Below are 15,347 nucleotides of genomic sequence, written 5' to 3'. Positions count from 1 at the left end.
AACAACAACAACAGTGGTCGACAAGAAGAAGAAGAAGATGATAATGAAGTGGAAGATGATGTATAAAGCAGCAACAATAATAAACAACGAAAATCCTGAAGAGAGTGAAAACAACAATAAATGAGAAGAGAGAGAAACACACATTTTTTACCTCCGTTTCTAGTTATATTAGGTTTTACATGGATCAAAGTGTAAATTTAAAAACTTATGGATTATTCTCAAACTTTCATAACTTTCTTAATCCATAATAAAGTAATTATCACCTCCACTCAATTTTTAAAAACTTGAGTCACCTACATCTCATTTCAAAAACCTTTTGTCACTTTTAACAAAATTTTCCAAGTTATTTCTACCCTTTCTTCAAGAAAAAAAAATACAGGCTGAAAATTTACATTACAAAATCGCACCAACAAAACAAATTAAATGTTATATCTATTTGTGGTATGAAAACTAATTATAATATTGCATGTCTTTTATTGCAATCAACAATATTGAAGTTATTGTATTATTTTGTGTTGTCTTAAGCACCAAAATATTAGAATATTTTTTTCAAAATTTAAAATCCAAATTTAAATGAAAGAACATCAAAAGACAAATTCTGAAAGTCAATCAGTAGTTGATTATTTAGATTATCATCATGCAAGAATCGTCATAGAGATGACCTTAGAAAAGATATCATGTCACGGTTCTTTGATTAGGTATATATTTTTATAATATCATGTCATTTAATACATGCAATTTCTCATTTATTACTCAAAATTAGGGTCTTCATTATAGCTCTATAATCGGAAAAGACTTAAAAATACTCCTGAACTATTTGAAATAGCTCAAAAATGTCCTTCGTTAGATTTTTGGCTCAAAAATACCCCTCCGTTAAATAATTGGCTCAAAAATACCCCCCCTCCCCCTCTAACGGAATTCGAAAAAGGATCAAAAATACCCCTAAACTATCTTAAATGGGTCAAAAATACCCCTCTGTTAAATATTTGGCTCAAAAATAGCCCTCCCTTAACGAAATTAAATTATTTCTATTATTTCGTTAATTTATATAAAGTTCATCATTTAATTTATATTTCGTTAATTTCTTTAAGTGAAAATTTATATTTCATTAATTTCTTTAAAGATTAAAAAGATGTAATGTGAAAATACCTTTTTAGAATAAATGTATGTTTATTTTCCAAATCAAATTCAACCAATTTATATTATAATTCAAATACTTTTTTTCATTATCTTATTTTTAAAATTAAAAAAATACTTTTATGTAAAAAAATTAAAGTATTAGGGTTAAATTTTAAAGTTAGGGTAACGAAATAATCGAAATAATTTAATTTCGTTAAGGGGAGGAGTATTTTTGAGTCAAATATTTAACAGAGGGGTATTTAACGAAATTAAATTATTTCGATTATTTCGTTAATTTATATAAACTTCATCATTTAATTTATATTTCGGTAATTTCTTTAAGTGAAAATTTATATTTTGTTAATTTCTTTAAAGATTAAAAAGATTTAAAGTGAAAATACCTTTTAAGAATAAAGGTATATTTATTTTCCAAATCAAATTCAACCAATTTATATTATAATTCAAATACTTTTTTCCATTATCTTATTTTAAAATTAAAAAAATACTTTTATGTAAAAAAAATAAAGTATTAGGGTTAAAAAGTTAAAGTTTGGGTTTAATTCAATCGAAATAATTTAATTTCGTTAAGGGGAGGGGTATTTTTGAGCCAAATATTTAACAGAGGGATATTTAACGAAATTAAATTATTTTGATTATATCGTTAATTTATATAAAGTTCATCATTTAATTTTTATTTCGTTAATTTCTTTAAGTGAAAATTTATATTTCATTAATATCGTTAATTTATATTTCGTTAATTTCTTTAAAGATTAAAAAGATGTAAAGTGAAAATACCTTTTTAGAATAAATGTATCTTTATTTTTCAAATCAAATTCAACCAATTTATATTATAATTCAAATACTTTTTCTCATTATCTTATTTTTAAAATTTTAAAAATACTTTTATGTAAAAAAAATTAAAGTATTAGGGTTAAAAAGTTAAAGTTAAGGTTTAATTCAATCGAAATAATTTAATTTCGTTAAGGAGAGGGGTATTTTTGAGCCAAATATTTAACAAAGGGGTATTTTTGACCCATTTCAGATAGTTCAGGGGTATTTTTGATCCTTTTCCGAATTCCGTCAGAGGGAGGGGTATTTTTGAGCCAAATATTTAACAGAGTGGTATTTTTGAGCCAAAAATCTAATGAGGGGCATTTTTAAGCTATTTCAGATAGTTCAGGGGTATTTTTGAGCCTTTTCCGACTCTATAATTACTAGTAGAAGTGAGATTAAAAGCTAACGAAAAAAAGATACTAATAATATAGTTTTACAAAAGAAAAATATCTCCCTTTATATCTACATTACAAGTTTTTCATTTTCTAAATTGTGTGATATTTTATGATAAATATATAATATTAAGATATTATTCAGTTTTAGGTAGATGACAAAATATTATCATCAAGTACATTTTTTTAACTGGAACACGAAAATTATTTTTCTTATATAATCACCTAATTTTCTCTCTATAGATTAAGAGAGGCATAAATTCAAATATTTAAACTCACTGACAGGTGTACTAAGAAAAATAATTAATGAAAAGAAATTTATACTTAATATAGTATATATTAACTTAATATAACACTTGTGGATATGAATACATCCTACTTATAATGCATTTGATGATTTTAAAGGCATTTTGCTTTAAGACTTTTTGTTGTTCCTTTGGTGTTTGTCTAGAAAGCACTATCGGCAGACATGATGGGGACTATTTTTGAGAGAAAATTTTCATCTCTAAAGGACCCATGATGGGATCAAATTTCTTGAATGCTGGCAGGATTGTAAACTACTATATTATTATTATTATTATTATTTAGGAACTTTCATAGTAAATATATTAAATGTTGTGAAGTTTTCCGCATAGATATAAGGCTTTTATAATCATGGATATGGGTGAAGTTAGTACTAAGAGTACTAAACTCGAAGAAATAGATTTACCTCAGAATATGGACTTATTAAATAAATGGATAATTTTCAAAGTCGATTTAAGCACTATTTATGAATATGGTTTGTTTGATAAAATTAAACACAAACAGATTATTAAAACTACAAAGCAATCTATTATTCTGAATGCTGATGAAAAAACTCTTCAATTGCTCAAACAAGATGATATTGATATCTTTAAAAAATAATATAATTACTTACATATTGGCTTAGTGCAAATTATTTTTAAACCTTTAACTTTGAAAGGTCTTCCTGAAACCTTTTTAGCTGCACTTCGTGATGCTAGAAATTTAAACTTTAGACAATCCCTTATGGGATCTATAGAATCTACTCTTACTTATGACCCTGTCTATTTTAATACTCAGCCTAATTTGACTTTATCTTTGACTGATGTTAATCACTAATGCTTTAACTTTAAATGTTAAAACTCATGGATATAATTATTGAAAGATCTTATCAAAATTCTGATGGTACAATTACTCAAGCTATGTATCCTCCTCAATCTTCCTTTATATTACCTAATAATACTGGAATGACTTTTTCTGCTTTTCAAAAATTTGTAGATGAGGATGTTGGAAAAATCACTGTTTCTGAAATAAATAACCTTATCACCCAAAATAATTATTTGAGTCTTTATGTTAAAGTTTTGGGCGAACATATTTCATCTCTTGATAAAAAACTTGACGAATTAATTGAGTTAGTTAAAAAACTTAGTACGCAGATGGATTCCTCTAACATTCCTTCTACTTCCGAAACCAAAGAAGATGAAGGATATATTTTATCTAACTTTATATCCAAAGACCTCCTGAAATAGAAGGATTTGAAAAAATTTCTCAATTAGACCAATTAGAAAAACTCTTAGATAAAAAATTCTCTCGTTTAAATATTCAACCTCTTAATGTTTCTGATGATTTTGTGCAAAAACTCGAGTCTAATTTTACTGATAATATCGAATCTACTCAAAACGTAGGAGACACTATCTCTTCCGAGCTAAATAAGCTCAAAGGTATGATTAAAAAACAATCGGGGAAAAAATATGCTGACATTCCCCGTATGTCTACTGCGTATTATCCATGTCCAACTCCTCAAAATGTTCTAATAGAGGAAAGGGATTGGAATCAAACAAATACTTCTTATAGTGGAGAAGCTATTTATGAATGAAATATTGATGGATTATCAGATCGACAAATCTCTATTCTTATCCACCGTATATCTATGTACTCTTCTATTGCCACAGCTACTGCATCAGTAGAGAATCGGGCCAATCGTACTGACCCAACAATTTGTAAAATAATTGTTGTGGGCTTTACTGGCCAACTTCGAGGCTGGTGGGATAATTTCCTAGACGATGATAAATGCGAGACTATTTTTAATGCCACTAATGATAAACTTGAAAAAGACAATTTAGGCCGACCGCTTCGGGAAGGACGACCAGATGCTGTCTATACCCTTATTCTTACAATTATTGAACATTTTGGAGGTAGATTTACCAATCAGTATCAAAGCATTAGAACTCTTCTTAATAGTTTAAAATGCAAACACTTAGGAGAATTTCGATGGTATAAAGACACCTTTCTTAGTAGGGTTATGGATTTATCCGAGAGTAAGTATGACCATTGGAAAGCAAAATTCATTGATGGTCTTCCTCCTTTATTTGCTGAACGAGTTAGAAAAACACTTAGAGGATCTTATGACGAAGTTCAGTATTCAGAAAAAACTTATGGTCAGCTTATTGTAGCTTGTACTCAAGAGGATTTAGCCCTTTACAACGAGCTAAAACTAGCCAAACAGATTAAGATTGACAAACTCAGAGAAAAATTCCAATTAGGAGATTTTTGTGAAAAATTTGGTATGGATAAACCAGTAGCAAGAAAAACCCAAAGATATTCTAAGTTTGATAAATTCTATAGAAAGAAACACTCTAGGCATAGAACCAAAGAAGAACGTGAAACAAGAAAATCCTATCGTAGGTCTACCAGATTTACGAAAAATAGATCCAAAAGAGAGTTAGAAAAAATCAAGTGTTATAGGTGCAATCAATATGGTCATATAGCTCCAAACTGTAAGTTACAAAAATTCAAGTCCTTAGGACTTTCTGAGGAAGTGTATGACCAAGTCTATGGTTTATTATATACCTCTGGTTCTGAATCTGATTATGATTCTACATCTGAAAATGATTTTGAACTACCTAATTCTGGTAGTGACCCCGATCAGATTAATAAATGCAATGATTGTGATAATGATACTTGTAATTGTGATGAAATGATGTATAAACTTCAAGAGCAATTTGAAGATCTTGATTTAAATATTCAAACTCTTACTGCTGATAATGTCCTTGAATTGCTGAAGGAAGTTACTGATGAAAAACTACGTGAAAAAATCATTAATTTTGCTACTAAAAAAACTTCTACTAATACTGATAGTATTTCTAAAGATAATTCTTATGATAATTATCATATGTCTTATTCTTTAGCTGAGGTTAATCGACGTCTTGTGTTGAGTCAAACTCCAGGTAGAGATACTACCTTTGATGATTTAAAAATCAAAGTTGAAAAATTAAAGAAAGAAATTATTTTTTTAAAACAAAAACAGATGATTTCCGATCATAGGATTTTAAAAATTGAAGAAAAGATTCCTGACATTCCTGAAAATACTATTTCTTTTACTTCAAAAGGAAAAGAAAAGGATTTAGAAAACTCTGAAGATTCTGAAATAGATAAACTTAGTCTAAAAGAGGATACAACTAGTTATTGCTCATAAATGATATATAAATTACACTATTCTGATTAATAGGGAATTTTGTATCACTAATATTGCTATGATTGATAGTGGTGCTGATGTTAGCTGCATTCAAAAAGGTTTAATTCCAACCAGATATTTTGAAAAAACTACTCACATAATTAAGTCTGCATTTGATCATAGTCTTGACATCAACTATAAATTACCGTATACTCATATATGTCGAAATAAAGTCTGCATTCCACATTTCTTCATTTTGGTAAAAAAAACAGTTATATCCTCCTATTATTTTAGGAACACCTTTTATAAATGCTATTTATCCTTACACATATCGATGCGAATGGTTTTAAGGCTACCTATAAAAATAAATAAATCTCTTATCCTTTTGTTACTGATCCTGTAACAAGAGATATAAATGCTCTTATTAGTATGAAGCAGAAGCAGGTCAATTTTTTACAATTAGAAATGATGAGTATTAATATTCTTGATACTTTAAATTCAGTAAATGTCCAAGAAAAAATAAAAATAATTTCTAATCAATTTATTATTGATATTTGTGCGGATCACCCAAATGCTTTCTGGAACCGAAAGAAGCATATTGTTTCTCTTCCTTATGAAGATGATTTCAGTGAAGAAAAAATTCCCACAAAATCTCGACCCTGCCAAATGAATACAGAGTTAGTAGATTTCTGTAAAAAAGAGATTGATAGTCTTCTGCAAAAGGGTCTTATAAAACCTTCAAAGTCCCCTTGGTCTTGTACTGCTTTTTATGTCAATAATGCTGCTGAAAAAGAACGGGATATGCCTCGACTAGTCATCAATTATAAACCTCTGAATAAAGTTTTGAAATGAATTAGATATCCTATACCGAATAAAAAGGACTTACTTTCTAGATTATATGATGCTAATATATTTTCTAAATTTGATTTAAAATCTGTTTATTGGCAAATTCAAATTGATAAAAAACATACTTATAGAACTACTTTTAATGTCCCCTTTAGACAGTATGAATGCAATGTTATGCCATTCGATTTAAAAAATGCTCCTTCTGAATTTCAAAAAATTATGAATGACATTTTCAATCCCTATATGGATTTTATCATTGTCTATATTGATGATATTTTAGTATTTTCGAAAACCCTTAAATCACATTTTAAAAATCTGAATATGTTTAAACAAGTTATTATACAAAATGGTTTGGTAATCTCCAAACCAAAAATAAGTTTATTCCAGACAAATATTAAATTTTTAGGACACAATATTTGTCAAGGTACTATTAAGCCTATACAAAGAGCTTTATAATTTGCTAAAAAATTCTCCGATATTATTACTGATAAAAAACAGCTGCAAAGATTTCTTGGTAGTCTTAATTATATTTCTCTTTTTTATAAAAATCTGTCTAGAGATTTAGCTCCTCTGTATGATAGACTAAAAAAGGATTACAAAATGCCTTGCACTCAAGTCCACACTGATTTGGTAAAATTAATTAAAAAACGAGTTCAATCTCTTCCTTGTACATCTTTTGCAAACCCTAACTGGTTAAAAATTGTTGAAACTGAAGCTTCAACTATTGGGTATCGCGGAATACTTAAACAAGTTAATCCCCATACAAAAACAGAATGTTTGATTAGATTTTATTCTGGTAAATGGACTGAAAGCCAGAAAAAATACGCCACTGTAGACCATGAAATGCTAACTATTGTAAAATGTGTTTTAAAATTTCAAGATGCTTTGTATGACCAAAAATTCATAATCAGAACCGATGCTCAATCCCTTAAATTTATGTTTGACAAAGACTTTAAACATGATGTCTCCAAAAGCTCAATTAACCCCTTTTGATTTTGAAATACAATATAAGAAGGGTAGTGAAAATCCTTTGCCTGATTTTCTATCTCGAGAATATTTAATCGATTAACATGAATTTTTACACGTACTTCCTCTCTGAGAAAACTATAATTACTATTATCAAATGCATTCCTTTAAACGAAGATATTCATTTTCTTATCTTAGAAAATCTGGTTCGTGGTATAATAGAAGAAGAATTATTCCTTAACTACGACGAATTTCTTGATAATGATATTTATTGGTTTGATATTGACTTAAGTGATTAATATTTACAGGATTAAAAGGTATAATGAAGCTCTTTCTGCACTTCTTCTCTCAAAAATTCTTAATCACCTTTATAAAGACAACTCCTTTAAATGCGGACATGTACATGCTTATCCTTCGGAAGGTCATTAATGATCTTATCACAAAGAAAACACTTTATGAAGATCTATTTGAATATATGTCATGGTATGCTGATCAAATTCCTGATTATTGATGTAGCATGGATCCATCCTGGCAAACAGCCAGAGGACGTGGCAGAGGAGGACGAAGTCAAAACTCTTCATATTACAGAGGATGAACCAACCCTACTTATTTTGGTAATAGAAATAATTCTGCATATAGCTCTGCAAGTTCTAATTTTTCGATATTACAACACGAAAATAGGACTTTGGTCAATTCAAAAATTTTCCAGGAAGGATCATCATCAAAAACACAGAATATTGGTTCCTCAATTCATTTGGAAGATATTTCATAAGATCATCCTTTGTACAAACAACTTCAATCTTATATATCCGATCAACAAAAAATTATAGATTCATTTGCATCTATAGTCCAAGAAAACTCCGAAAATAAACCCACATATGAGAAATTGGATGCTAGAGAACTCATCCTACTTATTGAAAATCCGCATATTCCTCGACAATAAAATTCTAGAGAAGCATGGCGATTACTCCAAAAATACTTAACTACTAATGTTTATTTCACAGGAGAATCATATAAAACACGAACTTTTTATGAAAATATTTTGGTTCAGACATTTAGTTTAGATTTTGAGCACAGTCCGATGGGAGACACTACCCCAGGTGTACATGGATACTCCAAGATAATTGTTAAAAAACTTATTTCTATTGAAGATTGAAAAATTTCATCTATGACTCAAAAAACTATGCCTATGGGACCAATGGAAAATCTCAGATAAATTTCACATTTTGGGATTATATTAAGGCATTTTCTCAAGTTTTATATTATAATAACATTAAACACAAACATACTTGGTTTATAAAAATCTGTGCCAAGGTCTTTGATAAACCCATTCCTAATTGGTTTGTACAATGGTGGACTTACCACAGACCTACCGTTAAAATATTAGCTCCAGAATATTCTTCTCTTTATTATACATGGAAAAAAATTCTCACCCTTCTTGACTGAATTATGCCTTTCTGAACATATTTGTAAAATAGATACCCTTGACCAAATGTATTTCTTTATAGAATTCTCTATCCCTTGATTCATAGATGGTCGGTTGAAATAAGTTATACTAGCCAACAAATTTCTGCTTTATACAGAGTCTTTTACTGCAATATATGAGACAAATTAACTCGTGAAGATCCACATACAAAACTCACATATGGACATGATCAACGAGAAAATATCGTCAAGAAAATTGTTGAATATGAACAGACTCCTCAAAAATCAATTTTAGTTGAAGATAAAAGTCTCAATTATGTTTCCAGAAGAATATGAGCTCACGATGGGAATAAAATGGAGATGATAGAACAATACTTAGCAAAAGTATGAAATAAATTACTTCAAACAGTGGATCAAAACTCAGATACATTAATGAAAAGTGATGAAGTAAACACTGAAGATATCACAGAGTCCCAACCTCCAGAAGTTATGGGAGAAACAGAAGACATGATTGAAAAGCTGTAGCATTTATCAGAAAAAGGAAAAGAAAAGACTAGGCGGAACCCAACAGCTAAATTATTAAAAACTTTACTATGCACAGGGACCCACATATTACTGTGCAAGATGCTTTTCTTTCCTATTTAAAGCTACCTCATTCAGTTGTAAGAGGAACAAGTTTTTTCTTTTTATTTTCTATCTCTAAAATACTCTCCCTTCTCTCTAAGATCTTCCCTCTTGTACAATATATCTCGGAGATAAATAAGAAGGCAATAACCACTGTTTGTTAATATTTTTAGGCCTTGCTTCCGGCTATTAAGGTACATATTTTCTTATTTGTGTGCATTTAATACAACTTCTACCGTCGTCTAGCCGTGACTATGTCTGGCTAAAAGACTTCTTATATCTATGTTGAAGGTCTAACTTCGCTTACATGTTAACTATGAAAGACCCAGACTCTATCAAAATATAAAGAAATTTTTCTATAGTTTCTTTACTTGGTTTTGAAATGGTGGTACAGTCGAATTCAATAAACTTATGTTAGCTTTGTGTCTGTGACTACGTCTAGTAAGTTGTGCCTCTTTAGCCCGTTATACTGATACGAAAAGGGCGACTTCTGTATAATTAGAACTTCTAGACACATGGGTTTAACATAAGGTTATTAAATCTCTGAAAGGCCCCTTGTTTGGATAAAAGATTCCATACAGTCATTAAACTATTTGAAATCTTTTTATATTTCGGTTGGTGCTTTGGTTCGATTTTTCGACTTTCGCGTAATCCGATATTGTTATATGGTCTGGCATACCCCAGCCTAGTGAGATCCTGTTAATGATATTATTATTATTATTATTATTATTATTATTATTATTATTCTTATTATTATTAATCTACTATTCGGTTAACAAAAAAAAAAGGCATTGTGCTTAAGATGTATAGAAAACATATATCTCAATATACTTTTCTAAAATGCTTTTTCTTTATTTTTCTTTTCATGTTCGCTATCTCCATTTGCCCACGACTAATTCAAATTCCCACAGTTCAAGACCAATTCAGAAAAAAGCTCCCTATCAAGAATAGTTTCTAAAGTACTTTTAGAAAAATATAAAGGCTATTGAATTTTTAAGAATAGACTTACACTTTGATTAAATTTAATAAATGATGTAAGAAAATTTATATATAATAAAATCGACGTTCAATAGTCTTATTATCAACCGTGCGAAGCACAGATAAATGTTCTAATTTTCCTATAAAGAAAGAAGGAGAAGTAGTCCAATGATTGCGAATGATGATAAGGTCTTGAAGAAGACCAATTAGGTACTCCCCTCGATTTTAAAAAATAATGTGTTTTGACTTGATATGGTGTTTAAAAAAATAAAGGAGATTCTAAATTTTGTGTTTTTACCCCCCAAAAGGGCCACAAATATATACAAGTAATTAGCAAAAAGTTGCTTTGCAACTCTTAATTAATGGACCAAGTTTGCTAATTCTGAACTTTTCCCTACATTATTTGTACTTGAACCTTATATATTGGGCTTTCGCCCATATATTTCATCGAAGCCCAAATTGAAAAGCTACTCAAAGCCCATATTTATTCACTTCATACAAATCCCTAACCACACTCATTCCGCCTCTCTCACTACTATTTTCGCTCTCTCATTCACAATACCCCCAAAATGCAGAAGGCAGAAGCAACACCAGCTGCGGCGGAATCCGTCCAATGCTTCGGTCGCAAGAAGACAGCAGTAGCTGTCACGCACTGCAAGCGCGGCCGCGGTTTGATCAAAATCAACGGTGTTCCAATCGAGCTTGTTCAACCTGAAATCCTCCGTTACAAAGCCTTTGAACCTATTCTCCTCTTAGGCCGTCACCGTTTCGCTGGAGTCGACATGCGTATCCGTGTTAAGGGAGGAGGACATACTTCTCAGATCTATGCTATTCGTCAGTCCATTGCGAAAGCCCTTGTTGCTTTTTACCAGAAGTTTGTTGATGAGCAGCAGAAGAAGGAGATTAAGGATATTTTGATTAGGTATGATAGGACTTTGCTTGTTGCTGATCCCAGAAGATGTGAGCCTAAGAAGTTTGGTGGTCGTGGTGCTCGTTCTAGGTTCCAGAAATCTTACCGTTGAGTTCCAGATGAATTACTTACCCTTTTGGTTGCCGTCTACGGTAATGGAGTTTATGTTTTGGTTTAGTTTCGTTTAAAGACCGATTTGGTTGGGAGATTTTGGATTAATTTTGCTGTGTTTGTCCTTTTTTTAATGCTGAAAATTTTACAGTGTTGCTTATGATATTGTTAGTTTTGGATTACCATTAATTGTTTTCTGTTTTCAGTTGTTTTTACTTCTTTCAATGGTGGTGCAATTCTTGTTTGCAATATTTACTTGCTGATGTTGTGTTCAATTTACAGTTGCTTTAGGGGTTGTTTGGTAGCTGGTTAGAGAGTAATATATGAATTAGTTATGAGAGAAGTTATATATTATTTTTTGCAGCAATTAGTTGTTCGACCTTTCATATACAGAGATTCTCTCATAACTTGTCTATGTATTTGCATAATTCACCTGAAAACCAGCTGCCAAACCCGTTAATGTTTTGCTCTTTGTATAGTTAACCCATAACACCCCTTTCACATATTTGAGTAATATATGATGGTTGGGTGACCACTAAAATCGAATTTGACATTAGTTGTCATGTCACTTCCAATCCTGGATTAAAGTAGGAAGTCGGCCAATTTCAGTTCCAAATTTAGGTTTGGCTAGTTCCCAACCTCTGACCTTTAGGCTGGAAAACTGCTAATGCTAACTTCAGACTTAAGTGTATGAAGTTCCAATTGCGCAGACAGTATACTAACTCCAGACATGTGAGTTTTTTGATAGGCTTGGCTTGTGCAACCTTAGATATTTGGGCAGGAGGTTTGTCTAGTATAACTTAGTTGAACGTCTAAAGTTTGAGCTGCATGAACAATATTCCTACTTCAGACATTTGGGTTTGATGTTCGTCTTGTTCCCAACTTCATAACTTTTGGGTGGAAGATGTGCCAAGCTTAATTTTAGACTCCATTGTTTTAAGTTTGATCAGTTCACACATTTGCCAACTTAAGATAATCTAAGTATGAAATCAGATTTGACAACTCCCCAACTTCAAGCCTGTGTTCAAACTTAAAGACCTCTGGCATGTATTTTTGGTAGTTGGAACTTCAAATTCACGATTTTCACTTGTCTTTTTTAATCACAGTCGACTGAGGCAATTTAACATCATATGAATAAAAAACCTTTGGTTATTTTCTGAATATGGGTCCTAAATATGTTGATCTTCTAAATAGGTTTTTCAAAGTATGATTAAATTTGTTCAAAATAAGCATGTATACATGGTTCATCATTTCTCATGCGTGAATTATATTGGACAAATACACGACTCAGTTATAGACACTGCATGGGGTTAACACAAATGTAAATCCATGTATAGGGCTCAAGTATAACATGATACAATACGTTGGCAGCAATCACATATCGCATATAGATTTAAACGACAAAAGAAAAGCAAAAAAACAAAAAAATACGGTAAGTGACCAATAGGATAAATAGGTAAAAGTCATGTGGTTGGAAGCCACAAGATTAGTTGGAAGGAGGAGGTGAATTTGTAGGAATAATATTTGGAATTGCGGAAATGTTTGGAAGTGATGGCATGTTGGGCAGAGGAATGCTGGCAGGCATTGGTGGCAGAGTCATCTTTGTAATAGAAGGCAATGTAGGCAAAGAAGGTAAAGGTGTATTAGTTGTTGGAAGTGTTGGCAATGATGCAATAGTTGGCAGTGGTGGCAATGTGGCTGCAGTTGGAAAGTTTGGAATAGCGGGCAATTGTGGCACTGTTGGCTGAGGCAATGAGGGGATTGTAGGCAAGTTGGGAAGTTGCAGTAGGCTACGAGCAGCATGACTTGTGCTGATGCTTGATATGGACAATAATGCAATCATCAACAAGAAGAGGATTGGGTGGTCACTGGAAGTGGCCATTGTTATATAATTTGCTAAATTGTTTTTATTACAAGGAAATGAAGGTGTTTTTTGAATTGATGAGATTGGTTATCAAGAAAGAGGTATATATAGGGAAAGTTTTTGAGGGAGTACTAGGATTTGGGTGAGATGTTGGATGAGGAAGCATAGACTTTAAACTTCTTGATACTCTGTTGTTAGTTAGCCTTCCCAATTTTTTTGTTTTAGGAACATACATATGATCTTATAAGTAGAGATGTTTTCTGAAAGTAGTTATACGTAGATGAAGATTGGATCAACCATATTTGGTGGACAATTCATTCAAATTGATTAAGTCATTTCTTAATCTTTTAAAACTAATACTATTCTCTATTGGTTGGCACCATGACATTAGGAGGATACATGCCTCAAGTTAATTAAATCTAGGAAGGTGAACTAACAATTGATTGAGTTCTCGTGCTTCTACACCAAAGCGTCTCATATAGTTCAGCCATAGTCTTCAACTTCTTTCCCTATATAATACACCCTCTTAATGATCAATCTCCTCAAATTAAAACAGAACTTCCAACTTCAATTTCTTCATTTTATTGAAACAAAGTAATATTTGTCAAATTGGCACAATGGCTGCTTTCAACAATTGCTCAGTCCTCTTATTGTTCATAGCATTATTGTCCATATCAAGCATTACCACAAGTCATGCTGCTCGTAGCCTACTTCAACTTCCCAACATGCCTACAATCCCCTCATTGCCTCAGCCGACAGTGCCACAATTGCCTACCATTCCAAACTTGCCAACAGCAGCCACATTGCCACCATTGCCAAGCATTGCATCTTTGCCAACGCTCCCAACAGCTTCTCCATTGCCTTCTTTGCCTGCATTGCCCTCTGTTCCAAAGGTGACTCTACCTCCATTGCCTGCCAATATTCCTCTACCCAATATCCCATCATTTCCAAACTTTCCCACTATTCCAACATTTTCTCCTCCATCCAACTGATCTTACGGCTTCCAATTTTTACCTGACTCACCATATTGTCTCTACCGTTGTATGTTTTGCTCTTCCTATTTCCTTTGTCATCTTAATTTTTTTGATTCGTATTGATGTATCCTGTTATTTTTACCCTCTTGTGTGCTGTATTGATTATACAGAAAAGCTTTGTATTAATTATGGTGATGCAGTGTACTACTATTAATTTGCCTGTGTTCATTTATCCAATTCTTAATTCCTGATTTTAAGACCAACCAATCCTATACATTTACTTCAAACAAATTGCATAGGGTAAAAAACTAAGAAGTAGCAAAATTTTCGCATGCAAGTTGCATATAATCTAGATATTGAAACCGGTAAAACACTTACCCTCATCGGGTGTGTGTTCACGAGAAACCAATACTATTTATCATGGCTAATTAATTTAATGAAGTAAAAATATATATTAATTAACTATGATTAAGTAAATGAAAAATATATGTTAATCAACTATGATTAAGTAGATGAGTCTAAGGGTATGATCTAGTGGTTCAATAAAGTGGAGTTGAGTGACATGAGATTTCAGGTTTAATTCCTAATAAAGATAAAGATTAAGTGATTTTTTTCCATCTATTTTAACTTTGGTGGACAGAGTTGTCTTGTACCTATTGCTGACAGGTATTCGGTGGAATTAGTCGAGATGTGCGTAAGCCGATCCACACATCACAATTATTAAAAAAAACAATTATTAAAAAAAGCTATGATTAAGTAAATGAACTCTATATTCAAACACATAATATATATGTCTAAGCTTGGCGTAAATTCTTAGTGCGGGTAAGTCTTTGATCCTTGAAGAAAGCAA

The 15,347-nt window shown here is 31.4% G+C and overlaps 3 protein-coding genes across 3 annotated transcripts; 2 read left to right on the top strand and 1 right to left on the bottom strand.

Moving 5' to 3' along the window:
- Positions 1-11,088: 11,088 nt before the first annotated feature.
- Positions 11,089-11,884, top strand: LOC107843516 (40S ribosomal protein S16). Its single transcript, XM_016687831.2, has one exon. It carries the CDS (start codon positions 11,208-11,210, stop codon positions 11,658-11,660), a length of 453 nt encoding a protein of 150 aa, XP_016543317.1. The 5' UTR covers positions 11,089-11,207; the 3' UTR covers positions 11,661-11,884.
- Positions 11,885-13,145: 1,261 nt separating this feature from the next.
- Positions 13,146-13,541, bottom strand: LOC107860175 (protein PELPK1). Its single transcript, XM_016705450.1, has one exon. The coding sequence runs from the start codon at positions 13,539-13,541 to the stop codon at positions 13,146-13,148; it is 396 nt and encodes a 131-aa protein (XP_016560936.1).
- Positions 13,542-14,140: 599 nt separating this feature from the next.
- Positions 14,141-14,515, top strand: LOC107860167 (protein PELPK1). The gene has a single exon (XM_016705438.1). The coding sequence runs from the start codon at positions 14,141-14,143 to the stop codon at positions 14,513-14,515; it is 375 nt and encodes a 124-aa protein (XP_016560924.1).
- Positions 14,516-15,347: the final 832 nt, after the last annotated feature.

The sequence above is a fragment of the Capsicum annuum genome, chromosome 1 (assembly GCF_002878395.1).
Source record: "Capsicum annuum cultivar UCD-10X-F1 chromosome 1, UCD10Xv1.1, whole genome shotgun sequence".
Taxonomy (NCBI): domain Eukaryota; kingdom Viridiplantae; phylum Streptophyta; class Magnoliopsida; order Solanales; family Solanaceae; genus Capsicum; species Capsicum annuum.
This window is presented reverse-complemented; position numbering and strand designations above follow the sequence as displayed.

Excerpts from the sequence above, each read along its gene's own strand:
- LOC107843516 (XM_016687831.2), top strand. The coding sequence starts at position 11,208 with ATGCAGAAGGCAGAAGCAACACCAGCTGCGGCGGAATCCGTCCAATGC.
- LOC107860175 (XM_016705450.1), bottom strand. The coding sequence starts at position 13,541 with ATGGCCACTTCCAGTGACCACCCAATCCTCTTCTTGTTGATGATTGCA.
- LOC107860167 (XM_016705438.1), top strand. The coding sequence starts at position 14,141 with ATGGCTGCTTTCAACAATTGCTCAGTCCTCTTATTGTTCATAGCATTA.